The sequence below is a fragment of the Rhodnius prolixus genome, unplaced genomic scaffold (genome assembly GCF_049639745.1).
Source record: "Rhodnius prolixus isolate KJV_2025 unplaced genomic scaffold, Rpr scaffold_29, whole genome shotgun sequence".
In the NCBI taxonomy this organism is placed as follows: Eukaryota; Metazoa; Arthropoda; class Insecta; order Hemiptera; family Reduviidae; genus Rhodnius; species Rhodnius prolixus.
Window position 1 is genome coordinate 1,305,131 of NW_027411628.1, and position 25,329 is coordinate 1,330,459.

Genomic DNA, 25,329 nt, shown 5'->3' on the forward strand with positions numbered 1-25,329 from the left:
TTTCTTTTTTTAAATGCGTTAATTATAGCCCAATAATCTTTACTATTATTTACTTTATTTAAAGATAAAATTAAGTTTTCATAATAAAGGGTGTTCTTTCTTATACAAGTCTGTTTATATCTACTATTTGCTTTTGTATAAAGTTCTCTTACAACTGTTGAGTTTGACCTTCGATAAATATTTAACAACTTATACGAGATCTTTCTTAACTTAAAACATTCAAAATCATACCATGGTTTTTTGAAAATAATTTCATTTTTACACACTTTAAGATTACCTCTTTCGGCACATTGTTTAACACAATCTATCAAATTATCAATTTCCTGCTGTGTATCTATTAAGTCGAGACCATGCTGTAGTTTAATTTTTTCCAATATTTTACTTGGGTACTCTACATTATCTTTTTTCGTGAACAATAATTTTGGCAGTAAAACATTGAATTTTTTAGTAATATCAGAAGGCTGTACTAGTTTCCCCAGATTCAAAGTCAGCTCTATGGGCATATGGTCAGAAAAAATTTCAGATAACACTCTAAAGCTTCTAACATATTTTAGACAATGATAAGGTACACAGCACAGATCAATAACTGATGATCCCATATACAAATGTATATTCACCCTGATTATCATCCACTGATCGACCATTGATTATGCACAAATCATTATCCTCACAAAATTCTAAAAAAAGTTTTCCCTCTCTATTCAACACCTTATCTTTAGAATTTCTTTTAACTGAAAACTTGCCTGAATCTTTTTCAACAGGCACTATCTGAACATCAGACACTCTGGCGTTACAATCCCCTAACACAATGCAATTATATAAATTACTTTCAACATATGTATCACGTACTACGGAAAAATCTTTCATCCACGATGTACAATTTAAATATACCGGCAAAATACGTATACATTTATTTTCTTTAAGAACCTTAAATATTACTAAATTATTAATACACTCGTACTCTAATTTAATAGATAATGAGATTCTGTAACCCAGTAAACAGCCTCCACTAACTCGCCCGCGACTAAAATCAATTTTACTAGCTTTTATCCAATGTAATTTATGCTCATTAAACAGTTTTTCATAACTCTTGTATCAATATTTATAATAAAAGTTTCACTGAGAAAAAATAAATCATAATTTTTAATGAATTCTATGAAATTTTGATTGAATTTTTTATTATTTAATCCTTTAATATTATAACATAATATAGAAATAGTAAAACTATCTTTTAGGATTTTATCAGATGTCACAGATGTATCACGCGAAGTTCGAGCTGTAGATGTAGAATTAATAGCCTCACCTTTTAGACATCGTCATGGCGATAATCGCTGAATTCCACCTTGAATTGTGCGTTCATCAGCTACAGATGTTCTAATGTTATCGTCGCTTTTAAATACATAAGTAAAATCACAACTGGTTATTACCTTCAGCTCTGCAAAACCATTCATATCATCGGTTGTTAACAGACCGCTGTCTTCACTCCACTTTAACTTCACAGACCGACCATTAACATTAGTTACTATTAGCTTATCCTCTCGCAAATGAATTTTCATCTCTGGCAGACTTCGCTTTATTTCTTTTCTCAATAATAACAGTTTAGTTCTTCTCCTTCTGGTTAAAAATCCAAAATCTCGGTTTATATAAATGCCTGTATTTTTTAAATTACTTAACTTGGACAGAATAGCTGCTATATCCCTGTATTAAGCCAACTCCACGAAAACTATCTTTTTATCATCTTTCAAATTACCTATTTTAAATGCCTGCAGTATATTTATATCTTGAGTTACATTCAAAACGTTTCTGCACACATCTCTAATAACTTTTTCGTAATCACTATGATCGGAAAGACCACGAAAAATTAAATTATTTTTTCTTGTTCGATTCTCTAATTCTTCTATCTTCTCTCTCATCTCTCTGTTTTCTTGCTTCAAGACTTTTAAATCCTTTTTTAATTCATTATAGCCAGACAGCGCTTTCTCGATTTTATTGTCTATGTTATTTAAATCATCTTTGGTAGCCACTATTACCCGAATATATTCGGGTAATATAGATAATTTATTTTATTAATACTCGTAAAAGGAATAGGCCGGAAACCCCTTAGAACGGTGGGGGAATAGGAGACTGGTGGACGCGGAGGCCGAGAGAGGGGAGAGACGGGGACAGAGTATTGAAAGACTTCATGTGAGACGGACGTCCATTATACGGTCAATACCGGATTTTTTAAGGAACTTTTTCTTAAGGACAAAATAGGCAAACAGAGGTACCCTGGCAGCGTACCTGTCTGGAGGAGTTTTCTCAGGCAGACCACCTCGGAGGGATTTAGGGAAACGCCTACCACCTACGTGGACGACCGGAAGTGAGGCTTCTTTAGAAAACTGCGAAAACAAAGCTGTAAGATCATTTTGTAATATTGGCCAATAGTTAATTATTAATTTAATAAACTGTAGTTGTCATTTTTTTGTATTTGGGTTTTTTCACTTTATTATCAATACATATTGCGTTTTGCGTTTGATATTAACTTTTATTGTTCTATTTTTTTCTTGTTTCTGTTTATTGTTTTATTATTTTATCCTTTTTTTTTGTGGTTCGCTGTTACCACTTTATTAACAGCGTGGCGCTCAACGGTTACCGGTTTTTGAATTAATTTCTTCCCTGATACTTCTGCTTCCTCTTCAATTCCTTTTTTTTTTTGGTCATTTAAGCCGCCCACCCCCTTCTCCACTGAGCGATGTCAGGCTTTAATCATTGCCACCAAGTTTTGGGGTAATACCACCTTGGCCATTTTGTCATTTAATGACTTTATCATACCCATCATATCTTGTAGCCAGGCAGGCTGAATGCTACCACTAGATGCTTCCATTTCACTTAAATTATCTGATCGAGAGATTTTACTTGTCATTTCTGGAGAATTTGGGGCACGCCTTCTTTTAGACTCTTTAGCCCTGGGCCCAAAGTATTTCTCAATAGAATCTTGACTCATTAATATTAGAGCACCAGAAATTATAATAATACTAGCTGACCCGGCAAACGTTGTTTTGCCATGTATGTTATTTCTAGAAAACATTTTTATAGTTAAATAAAAATAATTATCTACTATAAGTGTGCGGGGAAGTATTTATAATCGAATGCATTATAAAGAATAAAAGTATGTTTTATTTAGGTTAATAAATAAATCTTTATTAGAGTAACGAATACATTTTTAACAACAGTCTTTGATAGCTATCTAAACATCAAAAATAAATATTTATATTTTTACTATCAATTATGGCAGTTAAAAAAAAAAAAAATTAATCTCTTAGCGCAATAGAGTGTACAATATTTTTGGTTAGTCCGTCTTTAGCCAACACAAACAAACTGGATGGTTTTCCCACGCGAGAACATCGCACATATAGTTGTCCGTGGGAGAAGCACGGTGTTTCCAAATCTAAGCCACATACAGACAATGTTTGTCCTTGTGACTTATTGATTGTCATAGCGAATGCCAATCTAATTGTGAATTGAGTGCGTTTGAATTCAATTGGCACATCTGTAGGAATCATAGGGATTCGTGGCAGCAACACATTTTCGCCTTGAAACTTGCCATTCAAGATGATGGCTTCAATAACGTTTTTCATTAATTTTTTAATGACTAATCGTGTGCCATTACATAGCCGTGGTGGGTTTAAGTTTCGAAGTAGAATAATCGGAGATCCAACCTTCAATTGTAAATGATGTGGTGGCATGCCTGGCAAATCCAATGAATTTAAGAACTCAATTGGATAATTCACAGTCTCGTTGGTATCGCAAACTGCATCGATAGATTTATATGACACCAAGTCCCCAGGCAACAGCTGTTGTATCTTTAAATTTAACCCATTGACGTCCACATTTTTAGCTGCCAAGATCGCTCTTTCTGCCAGCCACTTATGATTTGCATATTGTGTGTGTACGTCGGGAAATATGTGATCGATGAGACTATTTTGCGAGTCGATGATTGTGCAGAAGTCCGTCTGTAATTTTATGCATCCAGTATTTTCATGTACAGCAACTTTCCCATCGCCAATATCTAACAGTGGTTTAGAGAAAGTTTCGGCGGATGGATCCTGAAGCATTTGAACGCGCATGTTCACCGTCAGTTGTACTTTTTCAACATTACGCCATAGTCGCGATGATTTTAAGCACGCGTTGATTTCATCAGCGTAGGTTGAACGCGGAATAACGGGAAGTGTTTGTCTGAAATCACCTGAAAGGAGTAACAAAGTGCCGCCAAATAGTTTATCGTTGTTTTTTATATCCTTTAATGTCCTATCCAATGCCTCAAGCGAATGTTTGTGTGCCATAGTGCATTCATCCCAGATAATAATTTTACATTGTTTCAGCACTGTGGCCGTAGACGATTGTTTTTTTATGTTGCACACTGCATCTGGATTATTTTTAATGTTTAACGGCAGCTTAAATGCTGAATGAGCTGTTCTGCCTCCATCTAATAAAGTTGCTGCAATGCCAGAAGATGCAACGGCCAATGCGATGCCATTTTTTGATCGTATCTCGGCAAGAAGTAGCGAAATAAGAAATGTTTTGCCAGTCCCACCTGGTGCATCTAAAAAAAAGAATCCTCCTTGTCCTGCCGAAACTGCCAGCATGATACGGTCGTAGATAATTTTTTGTTCATCATTAAGTAGTGGAACATTGCGGCTAACAATGCTCGCCATTTGTACAGTATCGTACTGTAGTTCACGATTCATATCTGTGTTGAGTAAATCAGATGCACTTCGATTCGGTGAGCCCATACCGAAATGACTGATTGGTAAATTCGCAATAGCAATGCAAAGATCCTCGATAGCAATCAATGCTTCATTGTACATTGCTTCACTGAATGATATTGTTAGATCGTTGCACCTTGTACGATGTCGATACAATATATCATCAGTCATTGAATCTTTGTGATTATCCCACAACATTTGTGCTCGGGCCGGGAAACATGTAGTCAGTACTATAGCAAATAGTAGACGAATTTGTGTTCCTGTGCAGTTTAATGCTGCTTCAGCAAGCATGCTGTCCCAATGATTGTCGTCTTCTAGCAAGCCTAGAGCAAGGCATGCATCTTTATACGTAGGATACTGTTGTCCATCTACCTTCCGTATATCTTGAAATGACAATGGTCCGGTGACATTAACCAACAATAGTCGCAGATAAAAGCACTCAGTCTGCCTTGGATTGACGGTATATACACGACCCAAACTATTTGATTTGAATAAACCGGGGCACGCATCAACTGGTATCCCTTGCTTGCGGGGTATCCATTTTTTCGATTGAGCCCATGTAAAATACCGCGGAACTTCAGAATAGAGCAGTGTTTGTGCGAAGGCACCAAAAGCATCCGCACGATTGCACAATTCAAAAAATTCGGTGAGCGTAGTTTTCGGTGGATTTATAGCATGATCAAGCGCTGTATCGTGAAATATACGCGCTGGCCGTTTTCAAGATGGACAGCTAAATGGATAACTGCTGGATCCCGTTCATGAATTGGGAAACCGAAAATACGCCAGACAGCTTCATTGGAACTGATATACCGGCCAATTTGGTAATTCGTGATTTCATCATTTTGATTCAACGGAGGAGAATGAACATTATTATTTTCAATCCGAAATACAGCCATATCACTTCCTTTATTCACATACTTGCAAATATATTTGATACTCTTCACCGAACTGCATGACTCAACATTTATATGAGCATTAAAGGTTTTGCTCAGCAGAGGAGAATATGGTACCACCCAACGATTGTCAATGTCGATGTCTGCGTTGTTGGTAGTTTTAATGAAAGATTGTCCGCCATTTTCCAGATTTTTTATTGTAAGTCATCAAAAAATAAAAAAAAAAATTTGCCAAAAAATTAAAGTTTATAATTAACAAATAAAAAATAGGGGTTGATCGTAGAGGGGTGAAAAGTTGAGAGTAATATGAGATTTTTTATTGTAAGTCATCACAAAAAAAAAAAAAAATTTACTAAAAAAAATTAAAGTTTACAAATAAAATATAAGGGTTGATCGTAGAGGGGTAAAAATTTAGGGTTGTATGTATTTTTGTATGATGTGTCATAAAATAATAAAAACAAAAAATTTTGCCTAAAAAATAAAAAAAAAAATTTAGGGGTGGACTACCCTTAACATTTAGGGGGATGAAAAATAGATGTTGGCCGATTCTCCACCCTGGCCGACAATCACGCTAAGGATCACAAAAATCGATCGAGCCGTTTCGGAGGAGTTCAAGTTCGAACACCGTGACACGAGAATTTTATATATTAGATAAATACCATACATTATATTACTCTATATTATATTTTATACTTTAAGTTTATTTAAACATACGTGAAGTTGATAGAGGTAACATAACAATAATAATGCAGCTCTCCCCACTACTTCAAGTCCACACACTAAATCCACTACTATCTTCACTAGTTTTATCAAAAACTATAATAAATCTTTTTAATTTTCTGATGGTTTCGATGCACCAAACTTCATGAAAATTTAGTATAATATAGAAAAACCATAAAACAAAAAACTGTGCAATTTTTACAAATTAACCTTTTATAAAACTTCAAAAAAAGTCACTTAAACATAAAGCTATATGAACACGTCTTTACTCTACCGTGTCACACACGGAACTCCAATGGTAATAGATGAATTAATTGAGGTTCTAGCGAAAGCAAAAAATAAACAAGGCGCCGGGAGGAGATAGGGTGCCTGTAGAGAGTTTTTAAATATGATATTGAAGGTGTTTAATAACATTTATGACAAAAGTTCGGTACCTGCCTCTTTTGTAAAAGCAATTATTTTTCCGCTATATAAAAGAAAAGGTGATGAGAAGTTATTACAAAATTTTAGAGGTTTATCATTTATAGATTCCATTGCAAAATTGTTTGCCGGTATTCTAAAAAATAGGCTTGTTAAATGGTTAAATACAGAAAATTTGTTACATGAATTTCAAGCTGGGTTTCGCGCCGGATACTCCACTGTTGACCAAATATTCGCATTGTATAACACAGTTCAGTTAATATGGGCTCAAAATAGTAAGAAGGATTTGGCGGTTCTGGCACACCTAAAATACAAAATGGCGGTCATCCCCTCCCCTCCCACCCCCTCCCCTAACCCTACCCCTCCTTATTGACCAATCATCGATTTCGATGAGGGTTTAAGCCACGCCCCCTACCCCCACCCCACCTTATTGACCAATCATCGAACTCGACGAGGGCTTTAGGCCACGCCCCTTCCCCCACTCCACCCTTTTAATCGACCAATCAGCGAATTCGATGACACCCCTTTTACCCCCACTCCTTCCCCCACCCTTATTAAGTGACCAATCAGCGAATTCGACGACACCTCATTACCCCCACCCTAGCCCTACTTCTATCACATGACACCTACCTTTACCCCCACCACCTCTAGGTCGTCGTATTCGTTGGCCTCCTAAGCTCCTCCTACAAGATGGCGTCTCTTCCAACAGCTGTAGTACACAAGATGGCGGACCTCGTACCAGCTGTTGACCACAAGATGGCGGACCTCGTACCAGCTGATGAAACATACCTCCACCCCCCTCGCCCATTGATAGACAGGAGGGTGAATTTTTTTATTTTAATTATTTTTACTTACCTGGGATTCGATCCTACAACCTTCGTGCTGGTAGACACGTCATCTGCACCAGTCGGCCACAGTGGTAGTCTCGCTTACTCTAGTTTTGAATGTTCTCTTATGTTTTAACTTGGAATTATTTTTTAAAAAATCTAACCCCCCTCAACAAGAATTTTTTTTAATTTAAATTACCCCCACTATCACAAAAATATTGAACTTAAATAAAAATGGATAACCTCACATTAGGTAATAGAAAAATTATTTACTTACCCCCTCCACCTGGACTGCTTCTGCTGCTGATGACGCGACCCACACTCACTGAAAACTAAACCCGAACTGACATTTGGACTGCGATACTAGCTATTACTAGCATTAACCCCCCACCACAATTACGTCACACTCTAACTAGCCAATAGAATTGCATCTTTTTTCCAAATGATTACCTCACTGGACAGGTCTCTGTAGCAAGCCCCCCTTTCCCTTCCACAGCTTTTATCATACCTGTTAGTTTATATATATGCCAACAGCTGTTTTTTAACTAAGAAAAATAATTTACACTGCTAACATAATCATCTGCGCATGCATATAACCACTGCTGTTTAAATAGCAATGTGTTTTACACTGCTAACCTAATCAACTGCGCATGCGTAAACCTTGGTCAATTGTACCAGCTGTTTTAAATAAGAAAATAATTTACACTGCTAACTTAATCAACTGCGCATGCGTAAACTACAGTCAATTGTACCAGCTGTTTTAAATAAGAAAATAATTTACACTGCTAACTTAATCAACTGCGCATGCGTAAACTACAGTCAATTGTACCAGCTGTTTTAAATAAGAAAATAATTTACACTGCTAACTTAATCAACTGCGCATGCGTAAACTACAGTCAATTGTGTGATACCTTAATACAGCAGGCAGTTGCAATATCGATTATTCCTATCGATTATCACATTGACTATATGTATTGATTAATATCGATTTATTTCTTAATTCAAGTAATATATATAACCACTGCTATTTAAATAAGAATATGTTTTACACTGCTAACTTAATCATCTGCGCATGCGCAAACTCCAGTAAATTGTGTGAGATCTTAATACAGAAGGCAATTGCACCCAAATATATACATATGCGCTGCATTTATTCATTTTTTTTTTTGAAAAATTAAATAAAATTTGAACTTATTATAACGCAACTTGTTGCAACCTTAACTAATTACCATATCTTCCGTTTACATACAAACCTGTATGATCATATCGTTGTAGTCTCAATATGATGACTCATATATTATTTCCGTTTTATTTATATTTTTGAATAAATATAGAAAAATTAAAACATTATGACACAACTTGTTACAACCGTAACTAATTAGCATATATCTTATTATTTCCGTTTACCAACTATACAAACCTGTATGAACATATCGTTATAGTCTCAATAGGATGAGCCGTATGATTACCTGAACATGCTCCAACAAGTCTGGACATGTAGCCAGCTGCCTCTTTCGCTTTAACCGGTTTTTTTTTTTTTTTTTGTAATAGAATGATTCATATTATTTCCGATTATATTTAATAATTTATTTACCTAAACCCCATAAAACTTTTCTGTAATTTTAAGTGTAAAAAGGAAAAATACGAATGAACAAACATTAATTAAAACATTTTATTTTTATTTAAAGGAAGCATTTATAAAGGAAAAAATTAAATTTATGAAAAAAAGTGCTTGAAAAATTCTTGCTCTGCTTGTATGCAAACTTGTATGAGAATTTCTTCCTCCTCTTTTGAGGAGGATAATAACTTGCGCTGTTCTGCCCTTTGCAGCGCCTAAAAGAAATAATAACAAATATTTTGTTTTAATTTATATTAAGATTAATATAAAACAAAAATGCATTTTTATTAATATGTTATTTAATTACTTTTGTCCAGAATTCGTCTTCATCATCACTACTACTACCGCAGTTGGGCCAAAGGGTCCCTACATGGTTGGGAGTTGTATTCCAATCCCAATTGCTTATGTCCTGGGCATAGGTCTGAGAAATATTAATAATAATTAGTATTTTATTACTATTTCCCTATTATTATTTAATTAAAATAATCTATTGAGAGAAAGTAATAATGATCACTTACTTGCATTAAATAGGAGGCTGTTGCTTGATTCATATTTGTTTTAAAAATGAACCGCGCTCTGCTGTTCAAATTGCCCCCTTCTACCTCTTCAGTATTACGTCATCTTTAACCAGCTAATGTAGAGCGCCCCACTCTTATTACTACGACTTGCTAGAACATGCAATGTCCCCTCCCACCCATCAAAATTCATACCAGCTACCGGACAAGTTCCAACATGATTTGAACTGGCTTATTGTCTAATTTCATTTAACTTTGTGTGCGTATTTGGATACTTGCATCACTAACACTTTGACCATTTTTTATGTTTGTTTTTTTTGTTATTATTTTTTATCATGAAGTTAAAAGTAAATTGAACTTTGAACTTATTAATAAAATATAAATAAGTTTTAATTAACTTTTCTTTATTTATCACAATTTGTATATGGTTTAATATTGCTCAACTTGTTTCTTCGTATTATTTATATTCTTATTTGTTTTTTTTTTTATTTTTAGTATCTATATTTTATATCAAATATGTATATGTAATTGTTTGTGCAATATATATAACTTGATATATTTTGAAATATCGGAGCTCCGAACGCTAAGGAGTCAAGATTAAAAATGAACTATATTGTGCCTAGCAAGAGATTAACATGCCTGCACATGCCAGGCAAAACATGCAAGCGCAGGTCTGAAAAGTTTTGTGTCTGTGCTCCACTAAAAAAAAAAGGCCTGCTCTGACATGCCGTTTTCAGACTTTTCTTTTTAAATATCATTATTTTTTTTAATAATTTATTTTATTTCATTATAATGTACTTATTCAAATATTTTATTATTTTATTTTCATGTTATTCATTTTTTTTTTTTCAATGTATATTTTTTTTTATATAAATTATTTTATTTTATTATTTATTATTTTATTATCATTAGCAAGAAAACAGGGGAAGAAAAAATGAAATACAAATTTTCTAAATGCAATTTTTTTTTATTATTAAAAAAAAAGAAATTAGAGATATTCACATTTTTTCTTTTTTTAATATAATCATTTACATTATCAGTTTAACCATTACTTATATACAAACATCTTTTATACAAATACAATACATATATTAAAATTAAATTTTTCTTAATACATTTGAAATTAATATCCAATGTGAAAGAGCATATACATGAAAATGGGTACACATCGTCGGAGTCTTGTTATGAAGAAGACACTGAGTACCATCGTTTAATGGTCCTAATTGGGAAATTTGAGGGCAATCGAATTCTTCTAGGTTGATTACGTTTCCACAATAATGATTTAAAAATTGTTTTTTCTGGAGTCCTTTTACAAAGATTTTGTTGTAATGGGTAAGATGTTTGTGTAGAATAGCATCTAATTCCACATAGTCCACCTCTCCTTCTTTCCATTTAATTTGATGAAAATTTCTAGTTAACCATGAATTTACTCGGTAACTGAACGCATTTAATGACAGATTTTCTGGCGGTTTAAACAACCAGTGTCCACTTGAAAGATTCTCCATGTCTAAAATAGACAATTCTTTCACGATATACAGTTTTGAGTTGTCTATGAGGCACTGCATGTCTACGACACACGCACCCGACGAGGTCATGATTGCAATTGATACAACTGAATGAAATTTTTAATCGAACTGGCTTGTCTTAACATGTCCCAACGTGCACAAACATGGTATTGCAATTGATACTTCTGAATGAAATTTATAAGTAACTGGCTTGTCTTAACATGTCCCAACGTGCACAAACATGGTATTGCAATTGATACAACTGAATGAAATTTTTAATCGAACTGGCTTGTCTTAACATGTCCCAACGTGCACAGACATGGAATTTATTACATTTTCCTCTAAATAATTAAAATATTTGTTTTTTTATAATCTTAATTTTTCTTTCATTTTTTTTTTTTTTAACTAAATTATTATTTAATAATTTTATAACAGAAATCTTGCACTAAAAGTATTATTTTAAAAAAAATATATATCTTCCAGTTTTACATAAATTAATTTCTTTCATTTTTTTTAAACTAAATTATTTTTTCTTTTTTAATTTTATAACAGAAATCTTGCTCTAAGAGTATTATTTAAAAAAAAAAATATATATATCTTCCAATTTTACATAATTTCTTTCATTTTGTTTTTTTATATATATCACATAAAAATAAAAATAACTTAAATAAAAATAAAATTAAAATAACACTTAAAAGAATTCCAAATCATATCGGCGATTTTTTATTCCTTTATAGAGCAAAGCTATTTTTCTGTTTGTAACATCATACTCGTCGATAATTTCTTTCGTAAACATGTCGGTGAATCTATTTGGCAGGAAAACTATATTTGGTTCGTCCTCAAACTGTGTAGGTCCAACATATCTGATGTGTGCTATTATGGCTTTTCCATATTTAGTGTTAATCTTATCAAATTTAACTATTTCATAGCTAACTCCTACGCGAAGGTCGGCAAGCCTACCAATCTGTGAGAAGCTTTGGTTAGCATCGTTGAGGTACGCTGCCAAAGTCGACATCTGAAGGGAATTTTGAAAAAAGTACATATGTAATTAGAAAAATAATATTTTAATTCAATCACTGTGAAGTGTATAAAGATTTATGTAAGTATAAAATAGTAGTATAAATACTTACTTTTAAGTATTGATAAAATTTAATTTAATCCACCTGGGTCGAGTTCTAGAGAAGAAATGATGTTGAATCCTTTATCCTATACCCCCACTACCAGTCACAAAGCCGACATGTCAGTGCAAGTCTAATAACTAGTTCAAAATTCAATTGCTAATACAGATGTGCATAAACATGTTTACACCTGCATAGACCTGATTAGCTTCAGTAATCATTTAATGCATGGGTTTTGTAAATTGTACGGAATACAAAAGTAATGATAGTAGTTTTAAGCACTCATTGTACATAATTTATTTTGTCTCTCAATTAAGATTACAAAGTAGAATATAAATATAATTACCATTAAAACTTGAAGTTGCTCAAAGAATAAAATAATGTTATTATCCAGAATATGGTCAAATATTATGGAATTTTGTACAGATTCTTAAGATTTAGCAATAAATGCAAGTGCTTATCATCGTCGTTGAAGGTTAATACTACTTTTTTCATGTCTCACCAGATTTTATTATAGGTGCTTGGAAAAAATTATGATAATAATCGGTATTGACAAATTGAATTTAATACAATTTACAATTAAATAGGCTAAATTCGATAACTTAGCCTAACCCTAACCTAACCTAATCGAATTTAACAGTACTAAATTGTAAATTCGATAACTTAGCCTAACCCTAACCTAACCCAACCTAATCAAACGCAACTAACACTACCATAACCTAACCTAAATTAGTGGTTGGGGGGGGGCTATAACATGCATGTTACGACCAGTTCAGATCTTAGATTTATTTATTATTTTTTGCCGACAGAAACGCTAATATCGATTTTAATTCCTTGCACGATAAAAGTGTTGCGAAGTATGCATTTTTTATTAGTTCTATGACTGTGCGCAAGCTGTTAATTCGTTAGACACTTGTACACTTAAACCCTTTGATTTCAAGAACCGCAATTATATCTACTAAGCTACAGCATTCATACATTCTTAAGTTGAGCATAAAATTTGTTACAGATTTGTTTCTTAATTTTTAAACTTTGTTCAAATAATTCTATCATTATGTCTTTTGAATGCAGCCATTGCAATAAAATATTTTCAAGAGCATTTTCCAAAAAAACGCCATGAAAAAACATGTCTGAAGCGTCAGACTCGTTTCCAATGTGTGGCATGCGGCGAGTTTTATTCTACTAAGAAAACTTTAAACTGTCACATTCGTAGCTGTGGACAGAAAGCGCCGGCCAACTTTGCAAAGACTCCTCTATTGAAAAGTCTCTAAGAGAAGGCTTTGATAAGATGATTTCCGAAATAGAGGAATCCTCACTTAAGGAAAGTGGATGGACAATCAAAAAGTTCGATGGAGTCCTCTTAAGAGTGAATCATTTCCAACCTTTAGGCAACAACTGCTAGATCTCATCCATCCTTCTTCATTCGCCATAAACGACATGAACACCAGAAAAAAGAAGAAGAAAATATTTAGTGACAGTTTTTTCCTAAGATAAGAAAAAATAGTACGCTACCTTTTGAGTTATGTATTCATTCATGCCTACCCTCTTTTAAAAACTTTTTCTTATATAATATTACGTTACAGATTATAATTAAGTACTTCTGTGTAGTACTGGGAATATTTTATGTTGTCATGTATAGTTCAAATTCAAAGACAGGCTAGCTCACAGATCTTAGATCCTTTTCACCAAATTAATTTGTAACATTTTATATTGTCATTGATTACTCACAAGCAAAATGAGATGAAAAAAGAAGCAAGTCTTTCATAAAAAATAATATATTGTGAAATTTAATTTGTCAATACCGATTATTATCATAATTTTTTCCAAGCACCTATAATAAAATCTGGTGAGACATGAAAAAAGTAGTATTAACCTTCAACGACGATGATAAGCACTTGCATTTATTGCTAAATCTTAAGAATCTGTACAAAATTCCATAATATTTGACCATATTCTGGATAATAACATTATTTTATTCTTTGAGCAACTTCAAGTTTTAATGGTAATTATATTTATATTCTACTTTGTAATCTTAATTGAGAGACAAAATAAATTATGTACAATGAGTGCTTAAAACTACTATCATTACTTTTGTATTCCGTACAATTTACAAAACCCATGCATTAAATGATTACTGAAGCTAATCAGGTCTATGCAGGTGTAAACATGTTTATGCACATCTGTATTAGCAATTGAATTTTGAACTAGTTATTAGACTTGCACTGACATGTCGGCTTTGTGACTGGTAGTGGGGGTATAGGATAAAGGATTCAACATCATTTCTTCTCTAGAACTCGACCCAGGTGGATTAAATTAAATTTTATCAATACTTAAAAGTAAGTATTTATACTACTATTTTATCTAATATATAAAATTCTCGTGTCACGGTGTTCGAACTTGAACTCCTCCGAAACGGCTCGATCGATTTTTGTGATCCTTAGCGTGATTGTCGGCCAGGGTGGAGAATCGGCCAACATCTATTTTTCATCCCCCTAAATGTTAAGGGTAGTCCACCCCTAAATTTTTTTTTTTATTTTTTAGGCAAAATTTTTTGTTTTTATTTTTTTATGACACATCATACAAAAATACATACAACCCTAAATTTTTACCCCTCTACGATCAACCCTTATATTTTATTTGTTAATTAAAAACTTTAATTTTTTTTAGTAAAAATAAAATTCTCGTGTCACGGTGTTCGAACTTGAACTCCTCCGAAACGGCTCGATCGATTTTTGTGATCCTTAGCGTGATTGTCGGCCAGGGTGGAGAATCGGCCAACATCTATTTTTCATCCCCCTAAATGTTAAGGGTAGTCCACCCCTAAATTTTTTTTTTTATTTTTTAGGCAAAATTTTTTGTTTTTATTTTTTTATGACACATCATACAAAAATACATACAACCCTAAATTTTTACCCCTCTACGATCAACCCTTATATTTTATTTGTTAATTAAAAACTTTAATTTTTTTTAGTAAAATTTTTTTTTTATTTTTTGATGACTTACAATAAAAAATCTCATATTACTCTCAACTTTTCACCCCTCTACGATCAACCCCTATTTTTTATTTGTTAATTATAAACTTTAATTTTTTGGCAAATTTTTTTTTTTATTTTTTGATGACTTACAATAAAAAATCTGTTAATACTCTCAATTTTTCACCCCTCTACGATCAACCCCTATTTTTTATTTGTTAATTCCTATCCAGATATTATAATTTCAAGTTCCTTTAATTATGATTTTTTTTTAAATTCAATTTGATCTCCCGCCCTCACCGTTCGACTACTGATCACCTATCAATCGATCAGTTATCCCCGCCATTTAAGTATTTTAACTTCATTTATTTATATGTTCTATGTACAGTCAGCAATGCCAAAAAAACGCAAAGGGGCTAATTTGAGTCGTCGAACGATCAATTCTAGAGCCCGGCTAGATGAAAGAGTACAAAGATCAAGCGAACAAATTCAAAAAGTCAATGCTGATGCGAGTAGGAGAATGTCGCAGTTACGTGAATTACGATCACAAGAGGCACGAGATGAACGAAATCAACAAAGACAACTAGAACGAAGAGAAACTCGCAGATTCATAGTCGATGGACGTAGAGGAATTGACCAACAACGCCAACAAGTTCATCGAGCATTTACGTCAAATTTATTTCTTCGACTAGCGTTCCAGTACGAGCCGGATGTTGAATATTATAATCATTCTAAAGTGGTTATTGGTACTTTGGAAAAGGAATGCCCGCGTTGCCATGCACTTAAATTTAAAAATGAGCCAGTTGGGATGTGTTGCTCATCAGGAAAAATACAACTAACCGAAATTGAAACACCACCTGAACCATTGCACGGTTTACTTATCGGTACAGATCCAGATTCTAGCCTATTCCTGAAGTCAATTCCCACATTCAATTCATGTTTCCAAATGACATCATTTGGAGCAACAGAAATAGTTAACAATACTGCTGCAAACGGTCAACAATTTAATTCCACGTTCAAAATCAAAGGCCAAGTTTATCACAAAGTGGGCTCATTGCTGCCAATGCCAAACGAACCTCATAAATTTTTACAAATATACTTTATGGGTGGCGAGGATTCCGAACGTGCACTCGCTAATCGCGTGGATGCACGTTGCGACTACCATAATCTTAATTCACCTTTTGCCAGGCGTATCGTCAGCAAGCTGGACGCTCTGTTAAATGAGTTAAAAGACGGACTAACCAAAAATATTGTACACTCTATTGCGCTAAGTGATTAATTTTTTTTTTTTTCAACTGCCATAATTGATAGTAAAAATATAAATATTTATTTTTGATGATTAGATAGCTATCAAAGACTGTTGTTTAAAATATATTCGTTACTCTAATAAAGATTTATTTATTAACCTAAATAAAACATACTTTTATTCTTTATAATGCATTCGATTATAAATACTTCCCCGCACACTTATAGTAGATAATTATTTTTATTTAACTATAAAAATGTTTCCTAGAAATAACATACATGGCAAAACAACGTTTGCCGGGTCAGCTAGTATTATATATATATATATATAAGAGATATGTATATATGAGTTATATATCGCTCATTAAATACAACAATGTCATAACTAAAAAACTGTCATTTTTCAGGAGAAGCTTTTGAAAGTTTTAAAGCGCTACCATTTCAGGAGAAAAGTATTGATAAACATTATGTTTGGATATTTGGTAGAGTAAAGTATTTCGGCCATTATTAATAAAATTACGTTTATTTTAGCTGTTATCATAAGTACAATTTTAGTTACTAAGTAACTTACATGCACACTTATGTCATTATTGCTATAAACATTACGCTTAAAGAGCGTCACAAATCAAAATATGACACTCTTGACAGAAAACTTTATCATTTTGTTGATTGTTATGTCAACACTGTCTATCTCTCCTAACATATTTAAATAGTCTCACGTAGTACAACAAATCATTGGCGTTAGCTTTGGGTCATCACAACAAAACTGAAGATGATACCAGTGTTTTTTACATGTTACTGATATTATAAAGACATACAAAAGTGAGAATAAGCCTTCGGTATGAAATGCTTCGCGAGTAAATCCTGAAGATTGAATACCTGCACGTATACTTGGATCGAGTGATTTCTGTTTCCCGTGTTTTCCTCTTTGATCTGGCTCAAGCAGAGTTTCCGCGATTTTATTACGTTTCATAAGAACTGTACGGATTGGCCGATCATTAGTATCTAAGGTGTTTTTGAAAAAAGTCTTACAAACTCGGACCTGTATATTATTCAGGCAAAAATAAAATGCATTATTGTGTTGTCGTGGAGGCCTGCTGCCTCCAACACGAATATATCGATATCTAGGAACGATCGGCTACATTGAAATGGCAATGAATTGTCTCTGGAGTTGTCAATCACCTAATGACCAGAAAGTCGAAAATATAAGCTGTCTACTTTCACTGCTGAACTTTAATGAGCATTTAAGCTTGCACTTTTCTTTACAACCTGCCTTCATGTGTCTCTGGGACTTTTACTTTTTGTATGGGTTTCGTATGCTTGTACTTACATAAATCTTTATACACTTCACAGTGATTGAATTAAAATATTATTTTTCTAATTACATATGTACTTTTTTCAAAATTCCCTTCAGATGTCGACTTTGGCAGCGTACCTCAACGATGCTAACCAAAGCTTCTCACAGATTGGTAGGCTTGCCGACCTTCGCGTAGGAGTTAGCTATGAAATAGTTAAATTTGATAAGATTAACACTAAATATGGAAAAGCCATAATAGCACACATCAGATATGTTGGACCTACACAGTTTGAGGACGAACCAAATATAGTTTTCCTGCCAAATAGATTCACCGACATGTTTACGAAAGAAATTATCGACGAGTATGATGTTACAAACAGAAAAATAGCTTTGCTCTATAAAGGAATAAAAAATCGCCGATATGATTTGGAATTCTTTTAAGTGTTATTTTAATTTTATTTTTATTTAAGTTATTTTTATTTTTATGTGATATATATAAAAAAACAAAATGAAAGAAATTATGTAAAATTGGAAGATATATATATTTTTTTTTTTAAATAATACTCTTAGAGCAAGATTTCTGTTATAAAATTAAAAAAGAAAAAATAATTTAGTTTAAAAAAAATGAAAGAAATTAATTTATGTAAAACTGGAAGATATATATTTTTTTTAAAATAATACTTTTAGTGCAAGATTTCTGTTATAAAATTATTAAATAATAATTTAGTTAAAAAAAAAAAAAATGAAAGAAAAATTAAGATTATAAAAAAAAAAATATTTTAATTATTTAGAGGAAAATGTAATAAATTCCATGTCTGTGCACGTTGGGACATGTTAAGACAAGCCAGTTCGATTAAAAATTTCATTCAGTTGTATCAATTGCAATACCATGTTTGTGCACGTTGGGACATGTTAAGACAAGCCAGTTACTTATAAATTTCATTCAGAAGTATCAATTGCAATACCATGTTTGTGCACGTTGGGACATGTTAAGACAAGCCAGTTCGATTAAAAATTTCATTCAGTTGTATCAATTGCAATCATGACCTCGTCGGGTGCGTGTGTCGTAGACATGCAGTGCCTCATAGACAACTCAAAACTGTATATCGTGAAAGAATTGTCTATTTTAGACATGGAGAATCTTTCAAGTGGACACTGGTTGTTTAAACCGCCAGAAAATCTGTCATTAAATGCATTCAGTTACCGAGTAAATTCATGGTTAACTAGAAATTTTCATCAAATTAAATGGAAAGAAGGAGAGGTGGACTATGTGGAATTAGATGCTATTCTACACAAACATCTTACCCATTACAACAAAATCTTTGTAAAAGGACTCCAGAAAAAACAATTTTTAAATCATTATTGTGGAAACGTAATCAACCTAGAAGAATTCGATTGCCCTCAAATTTCCCAATTAGGACCATTAAACGATGGTACTCAGTGTCTTCTTCATAACAAGACTCCGACGATGTGTACCCATTTTCATGTATATGCTCTTTCACATTGGATATTAATTTCAAATGTATTAAGAAAAATTTAATTTTAATATATGTATTGTATTTGTATAAAAGATGTTTGTATATAAGTAATGGTTAAACTGATAATGTAAATGATTATATTAAAAAAAGAAAAAATGTGAATATCTCTAATTTCTTTTTTTTTAATAATAAAAAAAAATTGCATTTAGAAAATTTGTATTTCATTTTTTCTTCCCCTGTTTTCTTGCTAATGATAATAAAATAATAAATAATAAAATAAAATAATTTATATAAAAAAAAATATACATTGAAAAAAAAAAAATGAATAACATGAAAATAAAATAATAAAATATTTGAATAAGTACATTATAATGAAATAAAATAAATTATTAAAAAAAATAATGATATTTAAAAAGAAAAGTCTGAAAACGGCATGTCAGAGCAGGCCTTTTTTTTTTAGTGGAGCACAGACACAAAACTTTTCAGACCTGCGCTTGCATGTTTTGCCTGGCATGTGCAGGCATGTTAATCTCTTGCTAGGCACAATATAGTTCATTTTTAATCTTGACTCCTTAGCGTTCGGAGCTCCGATATTTCAAAATATATCAAGTTATATATATTGCACAAACAATTACATATACATATTTGATATAAAATATAGATACTAAAAATAAAAAAAAAAACAAATAAGAATATAAATAATACGAAGAAACAAGTTGAGCAATATTAAACCATATACAAATTGTGATAAATAAAGAAAAGTTAATTAAAACTTATTTATATTTTATTAATAAGTTCAAAGTTCAATTTACTTTTAACTTCATGATAAAAAATAATAACAAAAAAAACAAACATAAAAACTGGTCAAAGTGTTAGTGATGCAAGTATCCAAATACGCACACAAAGTTAAATGAAATTAGACAATAAGCCAGTTCAAATCATGTTGGAACTTGTCCGGTAGCTGGTATGAATTTTGATGGGTGGGAGGGGACATTGCATGTTCTAGCAAGTCGTAGTAATAAGAGTGGGGCGCTCTACATTAGCTGGTTAAAGATGACGTAATACTGAAGAGGTAGAAGGGGGCAATTTGAACAGCAGAGCGCGGTTCATTTTTAAAACAAATATGAATCAAGCAACAGCCTCCTATTTAATGCAAGTAAGTGATCATTATTACTTTCTCTCAATAGATTATTTTAATTAAATAATAATAGGGAAATAGTAATAAAATACTAATTATTATTAATATTTCTCAGACCTATGCCCAGGACATAAGCAATTGGGATTGGAATACAACTCCCAACCATGTAGGGACCCTTTGGCCCAACTGCGGTAGTAGTAGTGATGATGAAGACGAATTCTGGACAAAAGTAATTAAATAACATATTAATAAAAATGCATTTTTGTTTTATATTAATCTTAATATAAATTAAAACAAAATATTTGTTATTATTTCTTTTAGGCGCTGCAAAGGGCAGAACAGCGCAAGTTATTATCCTCCTCAAAAGAGGAGGAAGAAATTCTCATACAAGTTTGCATACAAGCAGAGCAAGAATTTTTCAAGCACTTTTTTTCATAAATTTAATTTTTTCCTTTATAAATGCTTCCTTTAAATAAAAATAAAATGTTTTAATTAATGTTTGTTCATTCGTATTTTTCCTTTTTACACTTAAAATTACAGAAAAGTTTTATGGGGTTTAGGTAAATAAATTATTAAATATAATCGGAAATAATATGAATCATTCTATTACAAAAAAAAAAAAAAAAACCGGTTAAAGCGAAAGAGGCAGCTGGCTACATGTCCAGACTTGTTGGAGCATGTTCAGGTAATCATACGGCTCATCCTATTGAGACTATAACGATATGTTCATACAGGTTTGTATAGTTGGTAAACGGAAATAATAAGATATATGCTAATTAGTTACGGTTGTAACAAGTTGTGTCATAATGTTTTAATTTTTCTATATTTATTCAAAAATATAAATAAAACGGAAATAATATATGAGTCATCATATTGAGACTACAACGATATGATCATACAGGTTTGTATGTAAACGGAAGATATGGTAATTAGTTAAGGTTGCAACAAGTTGCGTCATAATAAGTTCAAATTTTATTTAATTTTTCAAAAAAAAAAATGAATAAATGCAGCGCATATGTATATATTTGGGTGCAATTGCCTTCTGTATTAAGATCTCACACAATTTACTGGAGTTTGCGCATGCGCAGATGATTAAGTTAGCAGTGTAAAACATATTCTTATTTAAATAGCAGTGGTTATATATATTACTTGAATTAAGAAATAAATCGATATTAATCAATACATATAGTCAATGTGATAATCGATAGGAATAATCGATATTGCAACTGCCTGCTGTATTAAGGTATCACACAATTGACTGTAGTTTACGCATGCGCAGTTGATTAAGTTAGCAGTGTAAATTATTTTCTTATTTAAAACAGCTGGTACAATTGACTGTAGTTTACGCATGCGCAGTTGATTAAGTTAGCAGTGTAATTTATTTTCTTATTTAAAACAGCTGGTACAATTGACCAAGGTTTACGCATGCGCAGTTGATTAGGTTAGCAGTGTAAAACACATTGCTATTTAAACAGCAGTGGTTATATGCATGCGCAGATGATTATGTTAGCAGTGTAAATTATTTTTCTTAGTTAAAAAACAGCTGTTGGCATATATATAAACTAACAGGTATGATAAAAGCTGTGGAAGGGAAAGGGGGGCTTGCTACAGAGACCTGTCCAGTGAGGTAATCATTTGGAAAAAAGATGCAATTCTATTGGCTAGTTAGAGTGTGACGTAATTGTGGTGGGGGGTTAATGCTAGTAATAACTAGTATCGCAGTCCAAATGTCAGTTCGGGTTTAGTTTTCAGTGAGTGTAGGTCGCGTCATCAGCAGCAGAAGCAGTCCAGGTGGAGGGGGTAAGTAAATAATTTTTCTATTATTTAATGTGAGGTTATCCATTTTTATTTAAGTTCAATATTTTTGTGATAGTGGGGGTAATTTAAATTAAAAAAAATTCTTGTTGAGGGGGGTTAGATTTTTTAAAAAATAATTCCAAGTTAAAACATAAGAGAACATTCAAAACTAGAGTAAGCGAGACTACCACTGTGGCCGACTGGTGCAGATGACGTGTCTACCAGCACGAAGGTTGTAGGATCGAATCCCAGGTAAGTAAAAATAATTAAAATAAAAAAATTCACCCTCAGGGGGGTGGAGGTATGTTTCATCAGCTGGTACGAGGTCCGCCATCTTGTGGTCAACAGCTGGTACGAGGTCCGCCATCTTGTGTACTACAGCTGTTGGAAGAGACGCCATCTTGTAGGAGGAGCTTAGGAGGCCAACGAATACGACGACCTAGAGGTGGTGGGGGTAAAGGTAGGTGTCATGTGATAGAAGTAGGGCTAGGGTGGGGGTAATGAGGTGTCGTCGAATTCGCTGATTGGTCACTTAATAAGGGTGGGGGAAGGAGTGGGGGTAAAAGGGGTGTCATCGAATTCGCTGATTGGTCGATTAAAAGGGTGGAGTGGGGGAAGGGGCGTGGCCTAAAGCCCTCGTCGAGTTCGATGATTGGTCAATAAGGTGGGGTGGGGGTAGGGGGCGTGGCTTAAACCCTCATCGAAATCGATGATTGGTCAATAAGGAGGGGTAGGGTTAGGGGAGGGGGTGGGAGGGGAGGGGATGGCCGCCATTTTGTATTTTAGGTGTGCCAGAACCGCCAATTCCTCTCTACTAAAAGTCTATGCATTTTTTGTTGACTTCAGGTCTGCCTTTGATCGCGTGGACAGGCGTGCTATGTTCTATAAGTTGTATAATTTGGGAGTGTCAACTAAAATGTTGAGTGCAATAAGAGGATTATTTCATAGTACTTCTGCAGCAGTCTGGACAGAGCGTGGACTGACCGATGATTTTGAAGTAACTATGGGAGTAAAACAGGGATGCGTAATAAGCCCGGTATTGTTCGCCTTATACCTTAATGACTTATACGATGAGCTAGATGGAGGTGTTACAATAGCAGGCTTAAAAATAAAATTATTAGCATACACAGATGATGTGGTAATAGTTGCTGATAATATTGTCACGATGAGGCGTATGATCGGTAACTTGGAATGCTATTGTGAAAAATGGAATTTGGAAGTGAATTTGGCCAAATCTAGAATAGTGGTATTTAAGCCGAGTGGTGGCAAAACATCGGGTAAGGAAAATTGGTATTTTCGAGGTAATCCAATTGTCAAAGTGAATGAATACGAATATTTGGGTATTAAATTTAGTAGCACGCTGAACTTTAAAAGGCATCTTATTGCTAAATTAAGTCGGGCCAAACTGGGGTTAAATAGTTTCGGCAGTGTTTTGTTTTCGAATAAAAATATAAATTTTGCTAAAAAACTGAGGTTATTTCATGCAACTTCACGCTCGGTTCTATGTTATGGGGCCCAAGTTTGGGGCTGGCAACAGTTTGACGAGGTTGAAAAAATTCAGCGCTTTTTCCTTAAAAAGATATTTGGATTGCCACAGAATACCCCTACCTACTTTTTGTTGCTTGAAACCGGTCTAAACAGTATGTATATGTATACGTATCGGCTGCATATAAGATATGTTGGAAAGGTATTGCTGATGGCTGATGGCAGTTTACCTAAATTTTTGGCTAAATCTATGATTAATAAAAAATTAGGTTGGGCCAAGGAATGGCTATCTCTTGTCAATCACTTTAATATTGACCCTGGCAATAATAGAAACATTGTAGAACAGTGGGATGAGAATTCGGGCACACTGTTGCGAAGTATGATTAATTTTGAAAATAATAATTTATACAAGAGAGTTAATGATAGCACGTTTCATTCACTATACAAGCATCTTAAGTTTCAGTTTAGTTCAGGTCACCACTATCTAACAACTCAGAGTTTTTTGGAGTGTAAATTAATTATAAAAATAAGATCAGAAATGATTAATTTAAGATGTAAACCATGGATATCTGAGTTCTCGTCGGATTGTTTATTGTGTAATATGGGGCTCAAGGAAGACTTGCACCACTTTTTGGTGGTATGTCCTGCTCTTGAAAATTATAGATTGGAAATACTGGGGGAAGATAAGATTTCTACGGAAAGCATGTTAAAACTATTGAATGGCCACGATTGGTCTCAAATTGTTGCCTATTGTACCATGTGCTTACAAATATAGACAGTCTGTTCTTGAAAACTGTACATAGACCACCGGCATTATTCTGCGGTTGAGTTTGTTTTCATAAGTTCTTATATTTAAAGTGTCAATATATGAAATAAAATATATGTATAATAAAAATTAAATATATAAATAAATAAATAATATATATCTAATATATAAAATTCTCGTGTCACGGTGTTCGAACTTGAACTCCTCCGAAACGGCTCGATCGATTTTTGTGATACTTAGCGTGATTGTCGGCCAGGGTGGAGAATCGGCCAACATCTATTTTTCATCCCCCTAAATGTTAAGGGTAGTCCACCCCTAAATTTTTTTTTTTATTTTTTAGGCAAAATTTTTTGTTTGTATTTTTTTATGACACATCATACAAAAATACATACAACCCTAAATTTTTACCCCTCTACGATCAACCCCTATTTTTTATTTGTTAATTAAAAACTTTAATTTTTTTTAGTAAAATTTTTTTTTTATTTTTCTCAGTTAATTAAGTGATCACATGTAAATAAACACGTGTTGTAAGCTTTTTTTTGGGAATTGTTTTAAATCAAAACGAAAACGTGTACGTGGTTAATAAATCAAAACGAAGACGTATACGTGGTTAATAAATATACCTGTTTTATTATTGTGAAAGGTAAGTCAAATAAATAAGCAAATGAAAACTGTTTAATTTAAGTCACTGTTTTCTATCAATACACTGATAAAAGGATTTATTAACTATTAATAATTATTTAATTTCTTAAATTTAAATAATATAAATTCTCGTGTCACGGTGTTCGAA

General features: G+C 33.0%; 3 protein-coding genes across 3 annotated transcripts; 1 reads left to right on the forward strand and 2 right to left on the reverse strand.

Annotated features, from left to right (window-relative positions):
* Window positions 1–3,275: 3,275 nt before the first annotated feature.
* Window positions 3,276–4,341, reverse strand: LOC141459935 (ATP-dependent DNA helicase PIF1-like). The gene has a single exon (XM_074139496.1). It carries the CDS (start codon window positions 4,320–4,322, stop codon window positions 3,291–3,293), a length of 1,032 nt encoding a protein of 343 aa, XP_073995597.1. The 5' UTR covers window positions 4,323–4,341; the 3' UTR covers window positions 3,276–3,290.
* A 46-nt stretch (window positions 4,342–4,387) lies between these two features.
* On the reverse strand, window positions 4,388–11,243 carry LOC141459925 (uncharacterized). Its single transcript, XM_074139488.1, has 4 exons — window positions 10,943–11,243; window positions 5,527–5,781; window positions 4,479–5,452; window positions 4,388–4,405 (listed from the first exon to the last, which is right to left on the reverse strand). Exons 1-4 carry the CDS (start codon window positions 11,241–11,243, stop codon window positions 4,388–4,390), a joined length of 1,548 nt encoding a protein of 515 aa, XP_073995589.1.
* A 4,559-nt stretch (window positions 11,244–15,802) lies between these two features.
* LOC141459944 (uncharacterized) lies at window positions 15,803–16,619 on the forward strand. Its single transcript, XM_074139504.1, has one exon. The coding sequence runs from the start codon at window positions 15,854–15,856 to the stop codon at window positions 16,610–16,612; it is 759 nt and encodes a 252-aa protein (XP_073995605.1). The 5' UTR covers window positions 15,803–15,853; the 3' UTR covers window positions 16,613–16,619.
* The last annotated feature ends 8,710 nt before the right edge of the window (window positions 16,620–25,329 follow it).